This window comes from Styela clava, chromosome 11 (assembly GCF_964204865.1).
Source record: "Styela clava chromosome 11, kaStyClav1.hap1.2, whole genome shotgun sequence".
Lineage (NCBI taxonomy): Eukaryota > Metazoa > Chordata > Ascidiacea > Stolidobranchia > Styelidae > Styela > Styela clava.
In genome coordinates, this window is record NC_135260.1 from 20,336,337 (window position 1) to 20,362,804 (window position 26,468).

Here is a 26,468-nt window from a genome sequence, read left to right on the forward strand (position 1 = left end):
TGACTTTGAAAGAAGCTTATTGGTTTTGGATGAATTATGTCGTATAATTAACGAGTTATCAATTAACTAGTGATGGGACACACGGTGTCGCTATGGAGTAAGAGCGGATGAATCGAAACCGCAGTTTCTGTTTTGGGAGTTCCCCTAACTTTCGATCGATAAATTTTGGCTCGATTTTTTTGGTACGTCGCGCAATTCAAAATAAATATGTAAAATATACATATAATAAATACTTAGCGACGATTTGTGAAGATGTCGCTGCGATCATGACACTCGCTGATAATACCGCCTACTTTGTCAGTTGATAATAATTTTTCCATTGCGCAAAATATTCAATTTGAGGCCGATTCGAGCATTTTAAAGTGTCTTTCCATAATAATTTCGTTCAACATATTTCGCAATTGCGTCGACTTACGTTAAAATAAAAGCACTTCTACTGTAGATATGAAAATACGTGGTGAGCTGCACGAATAAATCCAGCTTTTTGATTCGTATTTTTGCGATCTTGCGAATTTATTAAATTTGAGCTAATATATATTGCAATTCCAATGAGTATGATTTATTAAGTACAATAAATGCAGATATTAATAAATCAAAATATTCGGGAGAAAAGTCGGGTGCGGTCTCGTCGGTATATAACGCCGAAAATTATTTTATTTTGCCCGGAACTGGAATCGCCGTTATCTATCGTCGTACTTATCTATTTCAGCAAAGTTTAACTTGACAGACTTTGTATGGTGTCATGTTTTTCATTTACTCACCTAGAGTGATAAGTAAAGTTGTTCAAAAACTGGTGCAACATTATTTTGGCTCTGTTAATTTAGTTTAAAAGGTATTTGATATTTTTATACTCTATCCAACTGTAGTAAAATTATGCGTGAAATTTAGAAATTAGTAATATATATTACTAAATATTCCAAATCTAATTTGCATATTAACTCCCCAAAGAGGTCAAGTTTATTTTATCATTATCTGAAAGGTATTTTTATACTCTATCCAACTGTAGTAAACTTATGTGAAGCAAGTCTTCAGAAAATAGTAATATATACTACTAAATATTGACCAAAAAAATCCTTTCGAACTTGGCAGAGGAATATTTCAAAGCTAATTTGCCTATTAACTCCCCAAAGAGGTCAAGTTTATTTTATTATTATCTGAAAGGTATTTTTATACTCTATCCAACTGTAGTGAACTTATGCGTGGCAAGTCTTTAGAAAATGGTAATATACATTACTAAATATTTACTGAAAATAAATCATTTCAGACGTAGCAGAGCGCTAATTTGACATTTCAAAGCTAATTTGCATATTAACTCCCCACAAAGGTCAAGTTTTATTTTTCATTTTCAGTAAGGTATTGTTATGTTTCGTTCAACTATATTAAACTTATACGTGGCAAGTCTTCAGAAAATAGTAATTTTTGTTTGTGAATTTCGAGAGCACGAAATGTAATATTGTTAGTAAATCCTCTTTATGTCTTCTATATCATAGCCTACTTGTTGCGCGGCGGTGTGGCTCAACGGGCTAAGCGTTAGGAATACGCTCGCCACCGCACCTCTAACTACTCTGCGTGGGTTTGCAGGTTCGAATCCCATGCAGGGATGGTTATGTGTGAGAGGATTGCTGGACTCCTCGCCGTCGTTGGGTGGTTCACGTAACCGCTGGTCGGTTACGGCTTCCTCCCCCACCAAGTCCCTGCTTCCGAAAACAAACAATACAGTAAAACTAATCCCATACCCGACTTGGAATGGTAACCGGACGAGAGGCCGTGGTTCGCCATATGGATAAGCCGTCTTATCGGCTTTCCTCTCCCCTGGGATAAATATGTAAATCCTGTCCTATCCTATCTTTTTCATTTACCTAAACAAAGTACAGTTTTAAAAATAGTTATTAATGTCAATTTCCATCGGAAATCCAAGTTTTTGCTCGTGGTTATTTACCGTCCTCTAGTGTTTACGCATATTTTGCGAGTTCTCAGGTCTTCTGTTGGTGCGAAAAGTTACTTTGGCCCACAATTTTATTTTCGAGTTTCAGAGGCTTTCGTTCAGTTCAGATATTTTTGTAATGAATAATATGAATTGCTGGATAATACTGAATGATGTTTACGAATATATTTGTTTATTATATGTAACTATGTTCTATGATTATTATTTTTTCATCGTTTATTTATTTTTACAAAACTGTTATGAATCCATAGCGTGAAAAAAAAAACAGATATTTTTGTAATGCGAAGTCTTGTTCAAAACTTTGCTTCAGATTAGCTAAAAAAGGGTAAGAGGTTATCGGGAATACAATAAGGAAATGTGGACACAGTGGCATTTTGTTGTAGGGCAGGGTTGTCAAACTCGTGAGTCTTCGTGGGCCGCATTGCGTTTTGGGAATTGCGCATACAGGCATAGGGCCACAAACAGTTTTTCATTTATTTTGATAATGCATACTTTGAGCATATAGGTTTAGTTTGTAACCAATAGTGCGATGCAATTGAACAGCTGAGTGAAGTTTTGTTATTTTCTTAAATTTTGAATGCCATTTAACTTACATATCAATTTTTGCATTTCACTATTATTGCAGTATTGCAATTTACTTTATTTATTACAAAAAATCATAAATTTTTATGTACAACTATCCAAAACATTTTTGAATAAAGTTTTGATAAGGAAAGAATAATACATACACTAAAATGACCTAATCTAAATATTTTGACCTAAAATTTACAAAAATACTACAGAATAAACTCAATGTTTTACATATGTCCTGACGTTTGGCATCTCTTTTGTGCCATTACCTTACTAATATCAGGCTGAAATGATTTTACAGTACCAACTCGAGTTCACATGATCATCGGTTAATCTGTATCGTTGAGAATGTTTGATTAATTTGAGTAATGCAAAAATATTACGTTCATCATTCAATGTATAGATCAGTAAACAAACAAATGACTGACTTTTCGGACCAGATATTTATCGCCACATTTCCTACTATTACATGGCATAGGAACACATGAGTTATGATTGATATTGAGTTTTAGTATCTAGGTAGTTGTATAATTATATATAAATACATAAAAATTTTCTGTTCGAAGTTGATTATTAAATTTGTCCTATTGACTGCTGAGCTTATTCTGATAATGGTTACTTATATAATATTCATTCATTATATGGAAATGTGACAAATTAAACAATGTGCTTTAGAATTTTGAGAAATACAGAAATATTGCAACCCCCATTTTTTTCAAAAATGCCACCTTCTTCATGTACTTTGCGTTTCATTTAAGTTTTTTTTTTCAAGTATTCTTTTGTTAGCTTTAGGTGTATCCATGATTGGGGCAAATTGAAAACAAAAAATCTTTAAATTTTCCAAAACTACTTTCAGTAAATTGTCGTTTTCTGTTTGAATAATCAATTTTACTCTGAAAAGTTTTAAAAATGAATTACATTTAGATAAAAACTTACAAAATTTCACAATTATTGTTAAGCGTTCGAGGGCCGCATTGAAAGTTCTCTGGGGTCGCATGCGGCCCGCGGGCCGCAAGTTTGACACCCCTGCTCTAGCCCACAATTTTGGTACCCTAGCCCAGGGCTACTCAACTGGCGGACCGCGGTCCGAAATCGGACCTTTCGGGTATTCGATTCGGACCGCGACTAATTCTTTATTTTGGATTATTAGCCCCACTTTTGAAGTTTCCTTTTATAAAATCACTTTTATAGGTTTAAATATATATATGAAAAGAACTCTAACGCCATAATAAACAATCTTATATAGCTAATAATCATTAGTCTGTCTAGGAAGTGCGTGTTTAAATATAATTTCTGGAAAGTCCGGACCCAAATAGTTTTGAAGTTTTGTATGCGGATCTTCGGATAAAAATAGTTGAGTAGCCCTGCCCTAGCCCACAATTTCGATTACCCTAGCCCACATTCTGGTTATGCCAACCGACATTTCTGTTTAGCGGTCGTCACATTTGATTGTGTGGATTGGTTTGGATGTAAAAGAACATGTTATTATTCCCGTAGCTAAATTTCTTAGGTTCCCTTGCTTAAAATCCGGTAATCACTGTAAATATATGTATGATTAACCCTCTGATCACCATGCGATTGTGGGCTGGCAAATTGTGGGCTAGAGTAACCCGTATTTAGGTCTACCTACCATTGAATAATAGTGCTGTAGTCCATTGCAGTATTACAAAGATTTAGTCCATATGAGTAAAAGTGTAAGTGTAATCGATTTTATGAGAAGTAATAGAATAAATATGTACCGTTATAACGGCTCAGCACCATACGATGGTCAATGGCGATGTGCTCGTTAGGGTGATTTGAATAAATAGATCGTACAGGCACTTTATTTTTGATGACGAGGTTCTGACTGAGTTCCTTTCAAAGTTCAAAATGATTGTCCAGAGATGTTTATTGTCAGATTGTTGAGTCAAAAGTTGGTGAAATAGTAGTCAAATAATGGTGAAATAGTAGTCAAATAATGGTGAAATAGTTGTCAAACAGTAATCCGGTAAAATACAGTGCTATTACACAGAAGGGACCAATAATAACTATACTGAACAGGAAAATAGACTTATATTATGTAAATTTAAACTACGCCTAATTACTAATACCGAAAGCCCCCCGATTGAGTAAGATACAAATTGATACGTCCTACCTCCAAGCGGCTCACGCCGAAAGAGATCCCACCAATGCCAAAATGGTCAGGGTTCAATGCCCTAAGTTACCGTTGCCAGTTTAGTTACAATAAGAACAGTCACTGTTTAGAATCATGGCCCCTACAACCGTACCGGTACCCGTACTGTATGACAGTATGATGTCAAAATGCTGAAATGGGCAAACATTCTGACATTATTGACATATGACATATATGACAAACTTGTAAAAAAAATCGCATTGGGAAATGATAATTATCCGTAATTCAAATCTTGTAACCTGCAATAGTATTCACAATTGTATATTGTATTCCTTATAAAAATTTGGGAAATTAGATTCAATTATATGTTACTATGGAAGATTTTGCCCTTGAAAACAAAACCAGAGATGAAAAGAGTAGCAGGGATGAAATATTTTTATTATGCAATAGAGAACCTGAGTTTGTGTCACATATTTTCATGTCTTGTGAATTCACAACATGGGTGATATTTGAGTCCAGTGCATCTTTTTGAAATGAAGTAACTGTACCAAACAATCGAAACACATTTTGTTACGAATCATCACAAAAAATGTCAATTATATCAAAATTTCTACATTTCAGGCCATTTTGCAGTTTGTGTAAACGATCAAAAACCTGGGTGAAATTTTAACGTTTTCAATGAAATGAATGCAGTCCGATAAAATTCAAGTGTCTTTTGATATAGAAAATACAAAACAATTACTTTTACTGCACTTTTTAAAAAATTCATGAAATTCAACATTTGCTTGAAATGGCCCACAAAAAGACTTCGTTAGTCGTTACTCATTCAATTTTGTGTATACAGCAGGTATAGCAGTACATTGTGTTATAAACCGGTAGTGTGCATGATACAGTGATAATACGCTAATATGGCAGTTGCAATGACAGCCTCTGATGAGAAGGGTATTAACAAGGACATGGTACAGGATTTCAAAGTCTCAAAGGAAAATGAACTGCGATTTGAAGTTGAAGCAAAAGAAAGAGTTAAGCTTGAGCTTATGGATGGAATTGCTGAAATCTTTGGTACTGAACTTGTAAGAACCAGGTCATATATATTTGAATCATCGTCCAAAATTGCTGTTTTCACCTGGTTCGGATGTTCTATAAGATTGACAGGCAAACTTGAAGCTGCATATGTTTCAAAAGAGACTCCGATGACGATTTATCTTAACACCCATGCAGCTGTTGAGTTAATGAGAAGGAAATCTCAAGCTGAAGAATTGAGAGGGCCGCGAGTGTTGGTTGTTGGCCCTCAAGATGTGGGCAAGAGCACATTCTGTAAACTGTTATTAAATTACGCCACACGCATGGGAAGAAAACCAACTTTAATCGATTTGGATGTAGGTCAGGGTGGAATATCTATCCCAGGCACCATAGCTGCTCTTACGGTTGAAAGACCATCTGACCCTGTTGATGGTTTTGATACCAAGGTACCACTTGTTTATCATTTCGGACACACATCACCAAATGGGAATTTAAAACTCTATGAAGTGTTGATTTCAAGAATTGCAGATGTGTTTAATGCAAAAAGTGAATGTAATTTAAATGTAAGAGCAAGTGGATGTGTAATTAACTCGTGTGGATGGATCAAAGGACAAGGCTATAACTGTATATTGCATGCGGCTCAGTCTTTTGAGGCTGATGTTGTATTAGTTCTTGATAATGAAAGACTTCACAATGATCTTAAGCGAGACTTACCAGAATTCGTTAATATAGTTCTTTTGCCAAAATCTCCTGGTGTTGTAGAACGATCTCGCGAATTGCGTAGAGATCACAGGGAAGAACGAATCAAAGAATATTTTTATGGACCCAATAAAATATATTTCCCTCATGCGTTTGATGTGAAATTCTCTGAAATCTCAATTTTCAAAATTGGTGCTCCTGCTTTGCCAGACTCTTGTTTGCCATTGGGAATGGAGGAAGACGATACACAAACCAAACTTGTACCAGTGAGACCACAAAGAGATTTAGTTCATCACATATTGAGTCTAAGCATGGCTGAATCCTTGGAGGAAAATCTTGTTGAAACAAATGTTGCCGGTTTTGTTGTTGTAACTGGTGTTGATCCAGAGACTGAGACACTGAGTGTGTTAGCTCCAGCTCCATATCCTTTACCGCGAAGACATTTTCTTATCATGGATATTAGATTTATTGATATAAACAAGTAACATTCTAAATTTAACTAATCTAAAACACCTTGGCTAGTTGTGTTCTGGCCTCAGGTGTTGGAATTTTAGTTGGATAACTACCAGTATGTGAGTATATGAGTGAAGATTACTCATCTATGTCTATTCTCTGAACTCAAGTTCATGCTACCGAAAACAAATAACTAACTAAATCCCATACCCTACATGGAATGGTAACCGGACGAGAGGCCGTGGTTCGCTATATGGTTAAGCCATCTTATCGACTTTCCTCTCCCCCGGGAGAAAATAGATAAATCCTAACCGAACCATAAACAAGAGGCCTTTGTTTGCCACATGATTGAGCTTCCCCATTGACGTGTGGATTCCTGTGGAATATATATGAAAGTCCCATCCAATATAGACTACTGCTACTGGTAGTTGACATCATATGTAATGACATTATATATGACAACGCCTAAATTGAATAAAAGAATACACTCAGTCATTTGCAATATTATGAACTTCCCTGCATTCTGCAAATAAACTTGGCGTCATACTCAGTAAACTGGGGTTTTTTTAAACATGTTGGAATCATTGGTGCTGTAGCAAACAATACAGGTTTCACAAATGTTTTTATTGCCCATTGAATTGCAGTAATAAATAATGGCCTCTGGATTTCATCATCATGATGAAACACATTTAAATAGACTTGATGTATCTGGGAAAAATATTCTAGAACCTTGTTTTTCTTTAGGTTGTAACTCTGTAAAGGTTACATTTGTTTCATTTTCTATTCACATGGTTTTGTTGATAGCTGTTTCTTCACGTGGCCTTTGTGTGACTTTTTAATGTCTTCCTTGAAAGCCGAATTATTGTGATACTGAATTTTTCATCCATTTTTCAAGATAAGATTCTATTTCTATGACAATGAAAGCCTTTTCAGAAAGTTTTAATTGAATGTATGTGGTAATTGATTTGACTGAGAGTTTCAGTTTATTAGTGAAGCCTGTTTTCAGTAATGTTGTTAAGTGACTGCTTTGATCGAATTTTGCAGTTGTATCAAAAGGTTTCAATACAGGTTATTATTGATGTTGTTATCAATCGCTCAATTCATAAAATATTTTAAAAACTTTTGAATATTTTTTATCATATGACTTGAATATGGGTATTGTAACAACAGTAGTATAGGACCATTACTTTGGTGTTTGTGAATGTTCAAAACAAGTATTTCTATCTTCACAATGCTTTGTTGTTTTATTTGTTTGCAGATTTAATAAAAAGTAATATTAAATTAGCCCTGTCTCTAAAATGTATAAAGAATCTGGTCCATCTAACTTTGCAATAAATATCTTCAGTATGCAAGGACATAAAGTACTAGTTGATGTTCAAACAGACATGTCCATCGAATCTGTGAAAAATGAAGCTGTCAAAAAACTTTCAAATATGCGGGGCAGTGGATTTGATAACACTGCAGAATACACACTAGTATGTGCAGTGGGACAATGTAGACGTTTGTTCAACAAAAACACCATAAAATCTGAGAATTTGACTGCCGCTGATATTCTTCTGTTATACAATGTTCAAGAACAAAGTAGTAAAGATCCAGGAGTCCCAACCAGATCTATTCCAACAATGCCAGGAATAAAGAAGGCAACAGAAGGTTTAGTAGCTCGAGGGAAATCAGTCGGCGAAGCTGCGTCATCTGCTAATTCTGCTACAGGCACACTTGAGCAAACTTTTCGTAAGATATTGCTCACTTTGCTTGACCTTTCTTACAAACTGATGTTTTTTGATGAAGAAGCTGATGGATTGTTTTGTTCTAAAAGTAAAACATTGAATCTGGTGGATCCTAGTCTCATTTCTTCACTGACTGCGATGGGATTTTCTGAAGCAATGGCCTGCAAAGCTTTAAGAGTGAATCAAATGGATATGGAAGCTGCCATGGATTGGCTGTTACACAATCCTGAAAGTAGAGAGGAAAGTGCGATGGACACCGATACGGAAACGGATGAAAATGAAACCGAGGATAAGGATGATGATAAACATTCCGCAAAACGAGTGAAAAGACGCCTTGATGCTTGGCGTAAGAAAAATCAGCGTTTACAGCCAAGCAATGAACATATAACAATACTTGTAGGCATGGGGTTTACCAAGGAAGACAGTACTCAGGCGCTTAAACTTAATGGAAATAATCCAAGTGCTGCATGTGACTGGCTTTTAGGGGATAGGAAGGTTCCAGATGATGACCCAAATGATGGCTTAGCTCCTGACAGTGAACTGTATAAAGCAATTGTCAGTAATCCCACAATACATATAGGGTTACACAATAAAAGAGTTTTGGAAGCCTTAGAAGACATGCTTGAAAATCCCTTGAGGAGACACAATTGGGCAAATGATTCGACTGTAGGTTCTGTAATTCTACAAATATTAAAGCTTTATCATAAATATTCCAATTCTGGTTAGCATATTATGACATGAACTTCTCTTGAATATTTTGCTGATATTGAAAATGTCCGAATTTGCTCTTATATTTCTGTATTGACGCTGAGAAAATATAAAATTTTGTTTTATTAATAAATTTAAACCACACAATGCTTCAAATTTAGCTCCCTGTTTAATGGCTTTGGAGTGTATTAGCCAATTATTTTTGTATATCCTTCCCTTGCCATAAGTCATATTTTTGAACTGAGATTATACCTTAGAGTTGTTTTATAACTGATTTTTATACCATGGAGAGGAAATCCGATTACATTGTCAGTGTCAAACCAAATGGCAAGCCCACGACCTCTCGTCCGATTATCAGTTCATGTTAACGGTATTCATTCGTTTCAGACTTATACTTGCGGTGTCAAGCGTGTTTCTAATGCTCAGCACGATGCGTCATACCGCTGAGTATTTGCTCGGACCACAGGTAAGTAATATTAAAATACCTTGTGTTCTCTTCATATTGTTAGGTCATAGTCTTAAGGAAATCACACACTATCATTCTGTAGCTTCTTACATTCTAGAGGTTGCGTGTGGGTGGCCGTTATTTAATGGTTTTCTATGGCCTTGCGCGACTTTGGGGCTGCATGCAACCTTGATCGAAGCGACTTCTATTAATAAAAAGTTGGAGTGCGGAAGAGACTTGTGTATGATTCTTTTCTCATTTTCAATCTGCCGTTGTTAAATACCCCCCCAAAATAAACTTCAGACACTCGTGCTTATTTTTGGCTCTAGGTCGATGGCAACCCTGCCTATAATCGATCGAGTCCATTCACTAAATCAGTCGATGAAACTTGAAGGTGGTGCGTCTCTGTCCCATTGTATAAGTTTCACGTTATGAGATAACGAGAGTCTGTTACCCCTAGGGATGGGACGAGTCCGGCATTACAGAGATTCGACGAATCCGAGTAATAGGTCAAGGACTCGAATCGAATCTGCCGAGTTCGTGACGTCATAATGGAAAAGCAGAAAAACGTGTTTTTGACCATGCTACAGCATCATGCTCTCACAAACATACGTCGTAGCTCATATTTTTTGCCTAATGGTCCCGCATACAGCTGTTGAATCATTTTAAATATATATTTTTTCTCTTTTCTGGCGGCCATAATACAAACGTAAACGTGGGTCAATGTGCGCCTTGGCTGTGAACTGGATTTCCAGCCCACCTTGCGTCAATTCTGGGCGGCTATTCAGAAATTCTTACATGTCAATATGAAAAATAAAAAGCTTTCGACTACAATACTTTCCCATAATTCCAGATATTTCTAGCCGTAAATTTACTATGTCGTGTGCGCAATTGGTAGAGAAATGCCACTCGTCGTCAATACAATGTGGTACATCTGCTTGCAATTTAGTAGTTCATATAAACGTTCTGAAACTCTCCATGATTTCCATTGCCTTTTTAGCGAAAGGATTGCACGCAATAAACTTGATTTAATTAAAAGAGGTATTGATGAGATTCCACAGTGGGTTGATCTAGGGCATGTTTTATTTTTACGTGAATCAAAAATATTGCAATAACACATATTTTATTGTGTACCACATGCATACCAAAAAGGATAGATAGTTTGAAGGCGACTGGCGCAACATCATTGTTATAAGCGACCAATAGTTTTTAACTTGCGTTATATTATCCGGATATCTGTCGTCGTTTTATTAGGAGTGTTTATAATGCACACGAGGGATATTGTTACAGATCCAACCTTGAATTTTAACTAGTTAAGGTATGTAGTGGGATTTATAGAGGCAAAAGAACAAACATAGGCGTAAATTAGTAAAAACAGAATTGATTATAGACTCGGTAAAAATGACGTGGCCTCGAAATCGAATCCGAGTCCAAAAATGCCTGGATTCGACTCGAATCCGGATCCGAATCCCGGCCCACCCCTAGTAATTTCAATGCGAATATACGGTGCACAAACAATTAGGATGAAATCGTAATTGGCGGTTACAGACAGGAGATAATAAAAAAGATTTTAAGCGCGTTGAAACTCGTGTCACTGAATTTCAATATTGATACTCGTTGATGATTACTCCCTTATATTATAACAGTGTTTCTCAACCTGGGTCTAATGAACCCCCGGGGTTCGACAAAAGCACTGTGAACTTTTGTATTATGAAGTATTTCTATTTTCGAGCCAATTAAATATGTAAAAATAACTATTATTTGAGGCAGATATTCAAATTTCAACATTCAGACAATTCATATAATAGCTTATTTATGTGTAGTATTGCGTAGATAAATGTTTTATAGGACCTGTCAATGAGAAACGTCACGCGCTTTTTTAGATGCTTTCTGACCTCAAAGTGTCTAAGGTTGTTATTACTAACCTCGGGGTTTTGAACCTGAATATTTGCTTAAACGCCATGTTATTTATAACCTACTAATAAAACTAGCGGACCTTGAATATTGTGTATTGAACTGCAGGTCCTTTCTCCTTGTTTACTTTCTACTTCGGATCCGTATGTGGTATTTGCCACAAGGATGCTTGAATGAGATAGTATTAAAGTGACAAGTGAAAATAACATGATCTCTTTCAACGAAATAGTAAGTTTATTTGTGAGCTTTCGTCAGATCGTGGTCTAACTTCTTCAAACATTACAAGATATGACTTAATCAAACAGCAATAATGATGACAGCAATTATTGTAGTTTGATTAAGTCATGGACCTTTCCCCGACCTTTGACCCCCGAAAAAAATTCTTCCTATACTTTACCATTGCAAAATTTTCGGGGCTATTTTAAGAGCGCTTTTGCGAGTTGGCGCCTGTAAAACGGGGTATGTGTTTCAAACCATCATTATGATTCATCGCACACAACAATCTGTTTTTTAAAAGTACCGGTAAAGAATTTTAGCCTAGTCTATCACAGCTATTTCTACACTAATTTTTTATTACTGCAATTCAATTTAAATTCATAGGAAGACAGAGTGATCATTGACTTATCTGAAGTTTCCGAAACACAACAGAAAACTAACGAATAGAGTTTAAAAACGCGAAAACGAGGTAATGTTTACGACCACGTTTGAAAATCTGTCTGAGTGAGAAAAGTGTCTGAGCGGATGCAAGTGGAGCATTGTTACGTCACTTTTCGCATCTTGCTGATCGGCCAATGTCACGAAGTAAACAAGAAAGTCGATGCTCGGGAAAAGGTCCATATCTTGTATTGTTTGAAGAAGCTAGATCATGATCTACGGAAAGCTCACAAATAAACTTACTATTTCGTTGAAAGAAATCATGTTATTTTTACTCATACTAATAAAACGTAGCTCAATTTTACGAACAAGTTATTAAGTGTACAAAATTGATTGGGAAATTAGGGCACGTTTGAATTTCACTAAATGGTAGAATTTCCAGAACCGAATATTTCAGGGCGGAGCTTCAAGTAAAAATATCATCACCCGTCGACGACTTTAATATAGCGCTTAGCCGGTTTTACATATCGTATCTTTGTTTCTGTGAAACAATGAGCAAATGCTTTTATAACCATCTGACGGCAGGTATAAATCTGTGATGTGTAATATCTGAATCATATGCTACATAAAAATTTGATAACCTTTTTTTAATAAGGTGAACAATGCAATTTGCAACCACTGAAATTGCAATGCAATTGATTAAATAGTTGAAGAGAAAAACCAATTTTTATTACAATGACATACTGACAGAAGAGTAACAACAACTCCATAATAACAAAACGTTCCATAGGTCCATTTCGTGTCCGATGAACTCTTACATCAAAACCCATTTCATGTTCATTACAATCGGAAAATAAAATACGACTGACCGAAGCGTTATATATATATATATAGGCAGTGGTGGGATTCAAATTTTTTGTCAGCCGGTTCCATCATAAAAGACATGTTTTTCAACCGGTTCTGTTACAAAAAGTCATATTTTTTTAGCAAATAAACTGATTATTTTTAATTACTTCCCAATTAACATTTTAAAATAATAGTTAGGTAAGCATCCTTCTGTCAAAATTAGCATAGAAATTTTTGATGATGTTGAGGATCGTCTATGTTGCTGTATATATTATATACTCGTTGATAATGAACTTAAAACCTGAAGGTGTATGATCTACTGAAAACACATGCTTGAATGTTGATATTCTATAACAATGCTGTTATACTATATTAAAAATAAACACAAGAAATCTTTATCAAAGAAAAAAAAGTTCACTGAAAATAAACTTTCGCAGTTTTTACATCAAATATTTCCAACCGGTTCGCTGATCTTCCAAAATTCCGTGAAACGGTTCTATAGAACCGGTGCGAACCGCCTGAATCCCACCACTGTATATAGGCTATTGTGTTTTCACGCCTGTCCCTCAAACAAACCCTGCAAAGTAGCGACTGAGCTAGAAAGTGCCATTGTTTGAAAGAACTTGATTCTATCTATAATCCTACAAACCACAATGCTTACCACTGATTTTCATGTCAGGATTTACTTAAAAGTAAAGCTTCTTATATTTTTAATTAAAGTATGGCTTATATGGCATTATACAGAATAAATCCGAGAACTTCTGTGAAGCGAGCGATGTATTTGTGTCGTCTTTATTGTTATTATTTTCCGTATATATCAGCAATAAAAATAAGTTACCGATTAGCTCCTAATTGTAACGTAACTTCTAAAATTAGAAAATTTACCAAAATACGCTTGTTATTTGCACCAACCCTAAAAAAAATAAGATCAGGTGTAAAATACGAAAGGAATCGAAGAGTTTAACCAAGTAATATACAGGCAATTCTTCACCAGAATCGCATAGTTCAATAATATTTGTTTTTCAATTGACGTTGGTTACATAAATGCTGCTATTGTAGAAGAAATGGCTACATCACCAAAATAGTTGCAATGTATATTAATACCAGGTAGCATTCTGGACTCAATGTCGCCGAAAGAAAGATTCCACTTTGGTTTATTTTGTCAACAGATGAAAAGACACCCCGACCAGTTGAACGAACACTTGTCAATGCTATTAGATTGGTAGGTCTTCTTATTATAATTTGCATGTAAACGAATAATAAGTACAAAGTACAGATAAACAACTGACGCAAGTTTCATTTGATTCCGACATTGAAAAATCTATTTTTAGAAGAATAAAAAGGCATTTGTTCATGAGTTCTGATGTCGCACCTATTGACGAAAATTCTATAAATTTAGCGAAAATTTACCGACAACAATTGAGGTTTTGAAACTCACCATTTGAGTAAAAATATGGTTCTCAGTGTTTGAGGAACACCGCATCACCACATTGACGTCATACCCATTTGATTGTAGTTAATGGATATTTCTATGACATGCTTCCGGAAATAATACAAGTGTTTTGTTTCAATGGTGACCGTACATTTGAACCCATGTACATTTGAACCCATGCGTATATCCACGGGTTCAATCTATATGCGGGTGCTAAAACCCATGGGTTAGGATTAGTATGGGTTTAACTATCCGTGTAACAAAAAAAATTCCATAGGTGCAATAGCATACAGGTGCAATTGTCATGGGTTCAAATGTACGTGGGTTCAAATGTAATGGAACCTGTTTCAATACATCGAACTTCGAATGTGTCAACTCCCTCAGGTCGACCGTCACAATATGGGTTGCCGTCAGGGACAAGCATTTTTGTATCTCATGTTATTCAACAATCTCCATTTAGGTATCGTTAGGTCTCAACGATATTAGATGGTAGAATACCCATTGGATTCTACTTATGTTCGAAGACGTCGCTGAGACAATTTGCTTGCAGTCAAGAACCGTTTGCTTTCCGCATCAGTCCCCAATATTATTCAACACTTTTGGAAATAATTTGAAAATATGTAGTAATTCTCTTGCATAAAATATCCTGACCCAGTTATTTTTCAGCGAGAAGATCTTGCAGCAAGCAATACTATTATATTCTTACCTTAAATATCTGAATCTCAAAGATGCAGTCTGAAAAGTCTTTGACGAGTTTATTACCCATTACGTTGAATGCCACGGTCAGTGTTATGACGTTATTGAATGGCTTTTTAGTTTAATTTATGAACGATTCCTATAATTTGTGGTGTTTTAAGCTTTATAACATGCGCTATACATAGTAACCTTTTTGAGAAGAATTAATTCAGCAAACCTTAATCTATTTGACGGAACTGACCTCAAAGTAACGTTAAATATAACCATTTGTCTCCAACTTTAACCAACGAATGATTAAATTCTTAATAAAGATATTATGAAATCTTATTTTTTCGAAATAATCGAATGAGCAAGATATAATATAAATAGCGCTGCAAAAACTTTGGCATCAACAAACTCGTAGAAAACAACGTACAAAGCAACGAAAACAGAGACAAGAGAGAATTGTTAATTGGGTATGTTTTAATACAGGGGTCGGCAACCTACGGCCCGCGGGCCGGATCCGGCCCGCGACGCTTCACTGAATTATAGTAACAAAACAGCTGTTTTGAAGATTATTTTTTTAACGTAACAGTATTTATTATGAGACACGTGCAGATTGAATTATATTATAATTTAACAAGTATAAAATCCACAATTACTCGTTTAATGAGCCTATAATTTAATGATGATAATTAGACAAATGGCACCAAAACTCAGAAAGGTTGATGCTAAGATGCAATGCATCGAGGAAATAAAATCCATATTCTATTTGAGAGATGTATCACTGCTTGATTTTTTTTTTAAAAAGTATCATTCCTTCGGTTTTCAACTTTCTAAAAATATGTGAGGCACGCCAATGACTTGCAACCCGTAATTTTGTCCCGCGAGCGAAAAAATGTTGCCGACCCATGAAATTTAATATGTAGCCATGCAGGCCTATGTTCAATATTGTATCTGTCTGTTTTCTCGCAGATACATTTTTCGGCACAACTTGCAACTCCATTTCAAATAGAGCAACCTCATTTTTTTTATAGCGAAGCAATTATCGATATTATAATCGTATACTCACTGGAATATATGCAGCGCTTTCCTTTGTTTATGACAGCAGTCGTCAAATTGACGACAGCTTTTCAATCCGAGAATCGGGCTATCCTGGTAGGTATATGACTGCTCAATTACCACTTGTCACCAATTACCACTTGGGCTACTATTCAACTATATTTGCAATATATATATATATATATATCAATTTTAAACGACTGATTTTGAAACAAGTTCTAATTATAGCTAGATAGATTAAAGATGAACGTGGCAACAATCTATCTACTTCTGGCGACAATTATGTTTGGAATTGAAGCAGCTCAATTTACTCAACTTAAATGTTTTCAATTTCGCTACAAATTGGGACAGCAGCGATGCAAACCAGGTAAGATTTTTTCCTTCTAACAGAAAATCCTATTTATGATGAATAGGTTGTTTGTTTCCATTTTCCAAAAAGTACATTCACTACGGCCCAGGTACTTGTATAACTAGGATAATACTAAAAGCTGACCACACGTCCCGGTTCAGCCGGGGCAGCTTGACGAGAGTAAATGTCCAAGGTTAAGGCAGAATGACAGTCATAAATATATCCGATACTAATATATACAAAATTGTTTTCTGTTTTTTTAACGTGTGCAGCCCATTTATCACTGATCCCATTTATCACCATATTGTTATGTCATATTTATGATATTTTCAATATTTAAGTCAATTTAACATATAACGTCGACTTTAATGCCGTTTAAAGAAAGTTCTTGTGTTCTAATGAGTTGTATATTACTAATATTCATAAGAACTAAAAAATTTCCAAGTCTTGGAATAAAACCGCCCAATGTCCCGGTTTTTCATTCCGCATATCTGGTAAGCCCAATCAAAGGTAAAACACATGTGAATTTGTGTTTCACAAAAACCATTCCAAACACTGGTTTGTTGTTACAGAAAAAAGTTTCAAAGGTGATTTAGTACCATGCTACAACTTATGTAACAAAGAATTGGTTAAATTTGAAGATTGTAATGAATATCCTGCTAATATGCATTGCTGCGTTCACGACTGCAGATGTGTCATCAGAGGAGGTGGGTACAAACAATAAGACAACAACTGATATCATCTCACTTAAGAATATACCTATATTCATGGGACTTGAAAAGTAGATAGAAAGCATGAAATAACATGGCAAAACTTATTCTTCTGCATTCCATTCCAGCCGGATTTGTTAAAATTCCACAAAACTACACGCTTTCTCTCGACGACGAAAAGATATCGCAGTGGATGAAGACCGGAGTAGAAGAAGGATGTGAGTCAAAAAACAAATATTCTTCATCAGCAAAGATGACTGAGTCTGAAAATACCAAGACAAACCTGAAATTACCTATTGACAAGCAAGATAAATATGCAATAATACAAGACGTTCAAACAACAGCAACAGCTACCGGATCAAGCGATAACAAAGAAACCCGGAACTCATCCATTGCTAGCCAAGAGGGAACTTCAAAAACACCAGAAGAAAAAGGCCCAGATAAAACAACTACCGCAAATACTGTACAAAGCAAAACGAGCACAAAAACAGAGGCAGTGAAGACGTCCGCGGCCAAATGTGCTACAAAAGAACATATCTTATCGCGAATTGCAAGTAAAATGACTGGAATATTCAAGCAGATGGGTGTTGGTTGGGAAATGAAAGTCAACGATGGATGCAATTGAAGGCACTTGCTACATTGTCTGTGAAATCTGAATATTCAAATTAATTCTATGTTTATGTCGTTCAATGTTAATTTCCTATCTTAAATAAAACTCACTAGTAGAACTCACTAATTGTCGAACCCCAAAGGATAGAGAGAAAAAAACTATCAAATAACAAGATAAGCGATGCCCAAATATGTGGACACGAAATAGTACGGGTATGTTGTCTGTAACTGTAGCCCCCGGGTACCATACCGCAGTATTTACGACTTCGTAGGACCTCAAGATAGATCGCTAATGCGAAGCCGGAACCGCCACAACGGGCGGGATTTTTTATTTGATGACGTCACCTCACACAAAAAACGAATCCGAGAGGCCACCGTAATTTTTGAAATACATAAAATGAAAAGCCCTCCAGCGAAAAATGCAATGTTTAACTATTGAAAATTAAAAGCGATTGATCCAGTAGTTAACGAGGAAATCAATATTTCTCTACGGTCGCAACAAGCAGAGGAAGAATTCTAACAACATGATCCACAACAACATAATAACAAAACGATTCATTGTCCATTTCGTGTCCAATTATCAAATGAAGAGTTTTATTTTTTACCCTAATGAAAAGAGCTCGTATTGAAACAAAGGCCTGTTTTAGATAATTATTTTGTTGTTTATTTTGTATTCTTTATCAAAATACCACTCATATCGCCGTGAAACTACGGAAAATGATGCGTTTTGGCAACTGCACACGCTGCCGGAGTAATAGTTTCAAAAATATGCTTCGACTTCCACTGGCATCTCGTCGCTTTGTCGCCAAGTTAGTACCTACACCAAAGTTATAAAAAGAAAAGTTTAACAGTTCATTCGAGATATTAGGGAGACGATTAATGTGAACATGGCAAAAACTCACGAAACATATCTCACCGATCTCCCAAACACGGCTGCATCAACGATATATACGACTGTTGAGGTCATTAGAGTCAGTTACCATCCAAACACAAATACATACATACGTGTCTGCAAGGCAATTGGGAATTTGCATAGCAAGTCAGGGCCACGTATATATTTATATATCGTTATAATGGTTAAATTAATCTCACAAATTTGCGTATACTAACCATATGACAGAAAAAGGGCAAGATAGAAATTAACTTTCGACAATCTATCATATATATCCAAATTGTATTACCTTGGTTTTGTTTAGAAGTAATTTAGATATAATATATTTCGTGAATTGAAGTTTGAATTTTTTATATAAATATGTTTTGAAATTGCCGAGAATATCATTCCAATCTGAGTCGCATAATTTTTTTAGACTTTCGAGCAAATTTAAGATTTGTTCGTGAAATAAAGAATACCTCACTAGAGCGTGTATTATACGAATGGACACAGATTTCCACAATCAGTAAGGTGTATCGAAAGCCTCGAGCAACATGTTATGAATAAATTCAAACATTAATTTCGCAACTTTATAAATATACACATCGTTTAATTTTAAAAGATGCATATGTTTATAAATGGGACTAATACTATGACGCAAATGAGTATTAGTCAATAACTCTAAGAGCTCTATTTTGTTAAATCGGCATGAGTCTGCTTTCACAAGCACGACAGACCCAAGCCACAATTCCCTATTGCAGGTGGAAACAATATAGCAAAAAATAAAATTTCGCATCACTTTTCAGGGAGAATTTTTTTTATCCTTGTCATGATTTCCACCGTCCTTGACAATTCCATATTTAATTGGTTGACGTGGTCGTTCGAATTAAGTTTGGTATTTAATAAATACAGTTCGGACCAGTAAACTTGGAGTTGGATTGGGACTTCTATTTCCTTATTATTATAGAAATAATTTATTAATTGCACTTGCGTATTGTCTCGTAGAACTCGTGACACGTCGGTCAACAAAAATTAATGATTGTTCCAGACAGATAATCGATAAACCATAGTAAAGCAAAAAATGGTGCAATCAGTAGTCTTCGTCTTGAGGTGCTCAATGTTCTGAATATGTGTGCTGAGATTACCGCGTCAGATATCTGCCAATTTCACGACTTCTTTGCGAGAAAACCCAAGTACAATCAGACAAGATAGATTACGACGTGAGTGAACGCTGGTCTCTGATTAATAAATTGGAAACCCGGAATACAAAAATTGTCGCATGGCGTCGAAGAGTCGGAAACCGAATCCTGTTATCGGATTATTTTGTTTCCGGATTCTCGGGATTCGGTATTCTGAATTGCCCATGACACAGTATATAGTATACCAATGGAACTCCAACTTGTATACATTGTGTCATTTGTACTGCATGCTATAATTTCTCACAAGTGCGTGCCCCCTTGCCACTTTGTACCTCGTCTAGCATTTCTCCCGTTTGCTGGGCGAAACGTTATAATCCGAGACACGAGACGTATAGCCTACTTCATAACCCTGATCTCATAAATCATTGTAAATCTGAAATGTATTTTTGGTCATCGTTTTGGGTGGATTCATCACAAAAATATGAAGTCATGTTCTGAATGTAATTAGTCTGCTTCACAAATTTGAAAAAAAATATATGAAGAGAAAGCGATTTTTTTTCCTAATAACAATCTGGAAAAAAAAAAGAGTTCCAACAGTAACATAATTACAGAACGTTTCATAGATCCATTCCGTGTCCAATAAACTGTCACAACAAATACCTTTCATGATCATTGCAATTGCAAATAAAATACAACCCACAGAAATGTTATATATTTAAATATACATACCGTATTTTTTCACGCCTGTCAGCCCCAACAAACTCTACAAAGTAGGGACTGATCTAGGAAGTGACATTGTTTGGAAAGACCGGATCCTATCTATAATCCTACAAACCACAATGCTTCCCACTGATCTGATCTTCTTGTCAGCATTTATTTAGAAGTAAAGCTTTTTATAATTCTAATTAAAGTATGGTTTACATTACATTATACAAAATAAATCCAAGAGCTTTAGTGAAGCAACGTATTTCGTGTCGCCTTTATTGTCATTATTTTCCGTATATATCAGCAATAAAAACAACTTACCGATTAGCTCCAAATTGTAACGTAATTTGCATTTTAGCGCAAAACCTGCACACTTAAAACCGACAAGTATGCGGTGTCACTGTCATTTTCAAATTGCAATTTCAAAAATAATTTCTTGCTCAAAAAAAAGTCACAGGAACTAAATAAAATAGTGGTTCTCAGACAGTGTTAACGAGGTTGATGGTTTAATTAATATTATAAATAACATAAAACATCAACAATTATTATTCAAAGCGTACATAATTAAGAGCAGTAAGTTCTAAATTAATTAACGAGCAAAATGAGAAAATTCCCTAAAATACGCCTGCTTTTTGCGCCAACCCTAAACAAATAAGACCAGGTGTGATATACGAAAAAGGGTTTAACCAGGTAATATATATGCAATCTTTCAACAGAATCGCATATTTAATAATACTTGTTCTTCAATTGACACGTTGGTACATAAATGCTGCTATTGTAGAAGAAATGGCTACATTTTCAAAATAGTTTTAATGTATATAATGAGTAACAGATTGCATATTGGGCGCAATGTCGCCTAAATAAATATTCCACTTCGGTTTATTTCGCCAACAGATGAAAATCCTCCCTGACCAGGTGAACAATTGTCAAAGTTATTGGATTTTAGTAGGGGTTCATGTTATAATTCGCATGTAAACGAGTGACAAGTACAAAGATATAAACCAGTGGTTCCCAACCGCCGGTCCGCGAAGGTTTTTTGCCGGTCCGCGAGAAATTTCATTTTGTTGTTTTTCTACCGTCTAAATCGCTTTACCGAAGCCGAAAAGACGAACTTACGTTGGTTTATTACCCAATTTCTCTCCCGCCGTCATATTGCTGTTTGACACGAGCGGTATGATCCGGCGACGTCTTGGCCCCGGTGTAATTACACTTTTCGCTTTTTCGGTTCCGATTGATGGCGAAAGCGCTCCGTCAAATCTCGCAAGATTCAGAAACCTGAAAATCAACATGCGGGCTTTTTCCGTTTTGCATGCTTTTTTGATCAATATTACCATCCAAATAAAAGGTTATGAATATTTCTTTGTTAAAACCAGAAAACTGTCAAGAACAGTATAATATTCCAGAGCTTCACCATGACACCCAGCGAGATATGAACTTGACCCTTCAGGTGGTCACGAAACGCGCAACAAAGCGTGGGCCGCTGAGATATTTTCCGGGTGATGCACAGCATGGTTTTGAGCCCGGTGCCAAGTTAGCAACGACTTTATCATTGTAATGTAAATTCATTTTGTTTGGGGCGTCGATCAACTGCATGATGAATTCATGGGATTGATATGATGAACCCGATGAAACCTCTACTTTACAGTCCAGGTTTATAAAAGAATCATTGTTAAAATTCATTCTTGAGCTCTCTTGATAACGAATACCCATCGCTTAGTAATCGAGCAATCAAACTGTTGTCTGAATTTTTCAACCAGTTACTTCTAGCTTTAATTACAACGAAGCAAATAAACTGACTGTGATCCGCTGCAGAGCTACGTGTTGCAAAACTATTTTTGATGCCTCGTTTGCAATCCTGTGTTAGAAACGAAACAGCAGCAAAATTAGCACTTGAGTTAATTGTGTTTCTACATGATTTGGCATGTACATGTTTTTTATGCGATATGTGTGCCTCTTCACGCATGATGGGTGACCAGCACCGCATTTTATTACGCAAACATATGTTATTATTTTATGTTCCACCCATTTCAATTTTTGGCCGGCACAATATTTGATAATTTTTCCTCATGTGAAATGGTTTAAGTGTACCTTATTTACCCGTAAAAGCGTAGTGATTGCCCGACATTACGCAGATATAGGTTATTATTTTCTGTTCCACTCATTTCAATTTTTGTCGGTCCGCGAGTACATTTTATTTGATTTTACCGGTCCGCCGGGATAGAAAGGTTGGGAACCGCTGATATAAACTACTGACGCAAATTCCATTGGATTCCGACATTGAAAAATCCATTTTTGGGAGTATAAAAAGTCATTTGTTCATAAGCTTAGATGTCGCAATTAATTCTATGAAGCGAAAATTTACCAACAACAATTTCGGTTTTAAAACCATTTGAGTAAAAATATGGTTCTTAGCGTTTGAGAAACACCGCATTATCACACTGACGTCATACCCGTTCAATTGTGTGGTTACTGGGTATTTCTATGACATGCTTATGCTTCAGGAAATAAGACAATTGCTTGTTTCATTACAACTTCGAACGTGACAACTCTTTCAGGTCCACCGTCACAAATATGGGTTTCCGTCAGGAACAAGCATTTTTGTATCTCATATAATTCAACAATCTCAATTTAGGTCGTAACGATATTAGATGGTAGAATACCCCTTGGATATACTACAATATACAGTCTACGTATGGTCGAAGACGTCGCTGAGGCAATTTACTCGCAGTCAAAAAACGTTCGCTTTTTGCGTTCAGTCCCCAATATTATCCAACACTTTTGAAAATAATTTGAAAAATTGTATTAATTCCCTTGCGTAAGATATCCTGATCCATGTATTCTTCGCGAGAAGATCTTGCATTAGGCACTACTAATACAACATTACTTCAAATGTCTGAATCTTTAAAGATGCGGTATCAGACGTCTTCGACTAGTATATTACTTTTACGTTGAATGTCATGGTCAGTGTTGTGACGTTATTGAATGGCATTTTTAGTTTGAATAATGAACGATTCCTATAATTTGTGGTGTTTTAAGCTCTATAATCATTTAAACTCTATATCATGCGCTATAAATACTGACCTTTTTGAGAATAACTAATTCAGCAAACCTTAATCCATTTGACGAAACTGACCTCAAAGTGACGCTAAATATAACAATTTGTCTCCCACTGCAATCAACGAATGATTAAATTCTTAATGAAGATATTATAAAATCTTATTTTTTCGAAATAATCGCGTGAGCAAGATATATTATAAATAGCGCTGCAAAAACTTTGGCATCAACAAACTCGTAGGAAACAACGTACAAAGCAACGAAAACGGAGACAAGATAGGATTGTTAATTGGGTATGTTTTAATATGTAGCCATGCAGGCCTATGTTCAATGTTGTATCTATCCGTTTTCACGCATCCGTTATTGCTATTATAGTCGTATACTCACTGGATCCATAAGTGCATTCCTTTGCTTTATGACAGCAGTCGTCAAATTGCCGACAGCTTTTCAATCCGAAAAGGGAGCTATCCTGGTATATGACTGCTCAATTACCACTTGTTACCAATCACCACATAGGCTACTATTTGCAATATATACTAATTTTTAAACTATTGATCTTTAAACAAGTGCTGATTACAGCCCAATAGATTAAAGATGAACGTGGTAACAATCTGTCTGCTTCTGGCGTCAATTATGTTTGGAATTGAAGCAGCTCAATTTACTCAACTTAAATGTTTTCAATTTCGCTACAAATTGGGACAGCAGCGATGCAAACCAAGTAAGATTTTTTGATTCCAACAGGAAATCCTATTTATGATGAATAAGTTGTTTGTTTCCATTTTCCAAAAAGTACATTTACCACGGCCTAGGTACTTGTAGAACTAGGATAATACGTAAATACCGATCATACGTCCAGGGACAGCTTGACAAAATCGGGACCGTCCCGCTCGGTGGAATCAAATGTCCAGGGATATGGCAGTTATAAATATATCTGATATTAATATCTACAAATATTTTTTTAACGTGGGCAGGCCATTTATTTATCACCATATTGTTATGTCATAATTATGATATTTTCAATTTTTACGTCAATTTAACATATAACGTGGTCTTTAATGCCGTTTAAAGGAAGTTCATCCAATGTGTTGAATATTACTAATATTCATACTAACTAAAATACTTTCCAAGTCTCGGAATCGAACCAAGATTTGCCCAATGTTCCGGTTTATTGTTTCGTATATTTGGTAAGCCTAATCAAACGTAAAACACATGTGAATTTGTGTTTCCTAAAAACCATTCCAAACACTGGTTTGTTGTTACAGAAAAAGGTTTCAAAGGTGATTTAGTACCATGCTACAACTTATGTAACAAAAAATTGGTTAAATTTGAAGATTGCAATAAATATCCTGCTAATATGCATTGTTGCGTTCACGACTGCAGATGCGTCATGAAAGGAGGTGGGTATAAACAATAGGACAACAACTGATATCATCTCGCTCAAATATATATATATATATATATATAACGGACTTACAAAGCACGAAGTACAAAGCATGCAATAACATGGCAAAACTTATTCTTCTGCATTCCATTCCAGCCGGATTTGTTGAAATTCCCCAAAACTACACAATTTCTCTCGACGACGAAAAAATATCGCAGTGGATGAAGACCGAAGTAGAAGAAGGATGTGAGCCAAAAAACAAATATCCTTCATCAGCAAAGATGACTGAGTCTGAAAATACCAAGACAAACCTGAAATTACCTATTCACAAGCAAGATAAAGATGCAATAATACAAGACGTTCAAACAACTGCAACGGCCATCGGATCTAGCGATAACAAAGAAACCCGGAACTCATCCATTGCAAACCAAGAGGAACTTCAAACACACCAGAAGAAAAAGGCCCAGATGAAACAACTACCGCAAATACTGTACAAAGCAGAACGAGCACAAAAACAGAGACAGTGAAGACGCCCGCGGCCAAATGTGCTACAAAAAAACATTTCTTATCGCGAATTGCAAGAAAAATGACTGGAATATTCAAGCAGATGGGTGTTGGTTGGGAAATGAAAGTCGACGATGGGTGCAATTAATGGCACTTGCTACATCGTCTGTCAAATCTAAATTTTCAAATTAATCCTATGTTTGTGTCGTTCTATGTAAATTTCTTATCTTAAAAGTATCGTGGGACTAGCCGTAAATATGATTTGAGCTTTTAAAAATACATATTGATGACAAGAACAGAATCAAGTTGAAGACATCGACGTTGTTGTAAACTTCACAAATTGTGCACACAGCAATACACGTTGTTAAGCAGTCGATGAGTTATGCTGCATTTATAATTTGCATATTTGTTGAAAGTGGATTTTCTTGTTTGTGAAACAAATCCAACGATAGCGTTTATAGAATCAATACCCTCTTATCGGCACTGGTACTGTCTTGTCCGAAGCAAAAGTCCGGTTTGGTTCGAAATTTGGCCAAATCGAGTCGCCGATATAAATATGTCACTCCGCATTTAAGTCAATTCCTTGTTTTAGTTTATGTGTATTCCGAAGCCGGAACCGCCACAATAGGCGCAATTTTTAATTTGATGATGTTACCTCACACAAAAAACGAATGCCATAGATCAGGGGTGGGCACAATTTTTTAGTATAAGAGCCGCATGCTGCAAGTCAAAGCTTAAGAAGAGCCGCAGAATATTATTAAAATACCATGAAAAAATAAAAATAATTGAAGTACCAAGATTGCTGATTATGAAAATTTGACAATGATAAATTCAGAATCAGTTCCGGTAAAAATATATTGTTCAAAATGTTATTGCAAAATCGTATATTCAATGTCATCCAACAAGTGCGCAGTTGATGCTGTTTTTCTTTATGATATCT

At 35.7% G+C, this 26,468-nt stretch overlaps 4 protein-coding genes across 6 annotated transcripts; all 4 read left to right on the top strand.

Annotated features, from left to right (window-relative positions):
- Positions 1-4,479: 4,479 nt before the first annotated feature.
- On the top strand, positions 4,480-8,062 carry LOC120347060 (polyribonucleotide 5'-hydroxyl-kinase Clp1-like). The gene has a single exon (XM_039416875.2). It carries the CDS (start codon positions 5,537-5,539, stop codon positions 6,833-6,835), a length of 1,299 nt encoding a protein of 432 aa, XP_039272809.1. The 5' UTR covers positions 4,480-5,536; the 3' UTR covers positions 6,836-8,062.
- A 24-nt stretch (positions 8,063-8,086) lies between these two features.
- LOC120347061 (ubiquitin-associated domain-containing protein 1-like) lies at positions 8,087-9,387 on the top strand. Its single transcript, XM_039416876.2, has one exon. It carries the CDS (start codon positions 8,102-8,104, stop codon positions 9,254-9,256), a length of 1,155 nt encoding a protein of 384 aa, XP_039272810.2. The 5' UTR covers positions 8,087-8,101; the 3' UTR covers positions 9,257-9,387.
- A 150-nt stretch (positions 9,388-9,537) lies between these two features.
- On the top strand, positions 9,538-17,993 carry LOC120347062 (uncharacterized). Of its 3 annotated transcripts, none has more exons than XM_039416877.2 (5): positions 9,538-9,704; positions 14,145-15,620; positions 16,435-16,573; positions 17,128-17,262; positions 17,394-17,993. In XM_039416877.2, exons 3-5 carry the CDS (start codon positions 16,450-16,452, stop codon positions 17,888-17,890), a joined length of 756 nt encoding a protein of 251 aa, XP_039272811.2. In that variant the 5' UTR covers positions 9,538-9,704; positions 14,145-15,620; positions 16,435-16,449; the 3' UTR covers positions 17,891-17,993. The 3 variants fall into 3 exon arrangements, with proteins under 3 accessions (XP_039272811.2, XP_039272812.2, XP_077973793.1); XM_039416878.2 differs by having other exon boundaries at positions 14,145-14,259; XM_078117667.1 differs by having other exon boundaries at positions 14,207-14,259.
- Positions 17,994-23,861: 5,868 nt separating this feature from the next.
- On the top strand, positions 23,862-25,832 carry LOC120347690 (uncharacterized). Its single transcript, XM_039417754.2, has 4 exons — positions 23,862-23,936; positions 24,223-24,361; positions 24,906-25,040; positions 25,181-25,832. The coding sequence occupies exons 2-4, from the start codon at positions 24,238-24,240 to the stop codon at positions 25,549-25,551; spliced, it is 630 nt and encodes a 209-aa protein (XP_039273688.2). The 5' UTR covers positions 23,862-23,936; positions 24,223-24,237; the 3' UTR covers positions 25,552-25,832.
- Positions 25,833-26,468: the final 636 nt, after the last annotated feature.

Bases quoted from the DNA above. Each gene is read 5' to 3' on its own strand.
- LOC120347062 (XM_039416877.2), top strand. From the start codon at position 16,450: ATGAACGTGGCAACAATCTATCTACTTCTGGCGACAATTATGTTTGGA. The intron at 16,574-17,127 runs GTAAGATTTTTT...TTGTTGTTACAG, and splicing joins ACAGCAGCGATGCAAACCAG to AAAAAAGTTTCAAAGGTGAT. The intron at 17,263-17,393 runs GTGGGTACAAAC...ATTCCATTCCAG, and splicing joins CAGATGTGTCATCAGAGGAG to CCGGATTTGTTAAAATTCCA.
- LOC120347060 (XM_039416875.2), top strand. From the start codon at position 5,537: ATGGCAGTTGCAATGACAGCCTCTGATGAGAAGGGTATTAACAAGGAC.
- LOC120347061 (XM_039416876.2), top strand. From the start codon at position 8,102: ATGTATAAAGAATCTGGTCCATCTAACTTTGCAATAAATATCTTCAGT.
- LOC120347690 (XM_039417754.2), top strand. From the start codon at position 24,238: ATGAACGTGGTAACAATCTGTCTGCTTCTGGCGTCAATTATGTTTGGA. The intron at 24,362-24,905 runs GTAAGATTTTTT...TTGTTGTTACAG, and splicing joins ACAGCAGCGATGCAAACCAA to AAAAAGGTTTCAAAGGTGAT. The intron at 25,041-25,180 runs GTGGGTATAAAC...ATTCCATTCCAG, and splicing joins CAGATGCGTCATGAAAGGAG to CCGGATTTGTTGAAATTCCC.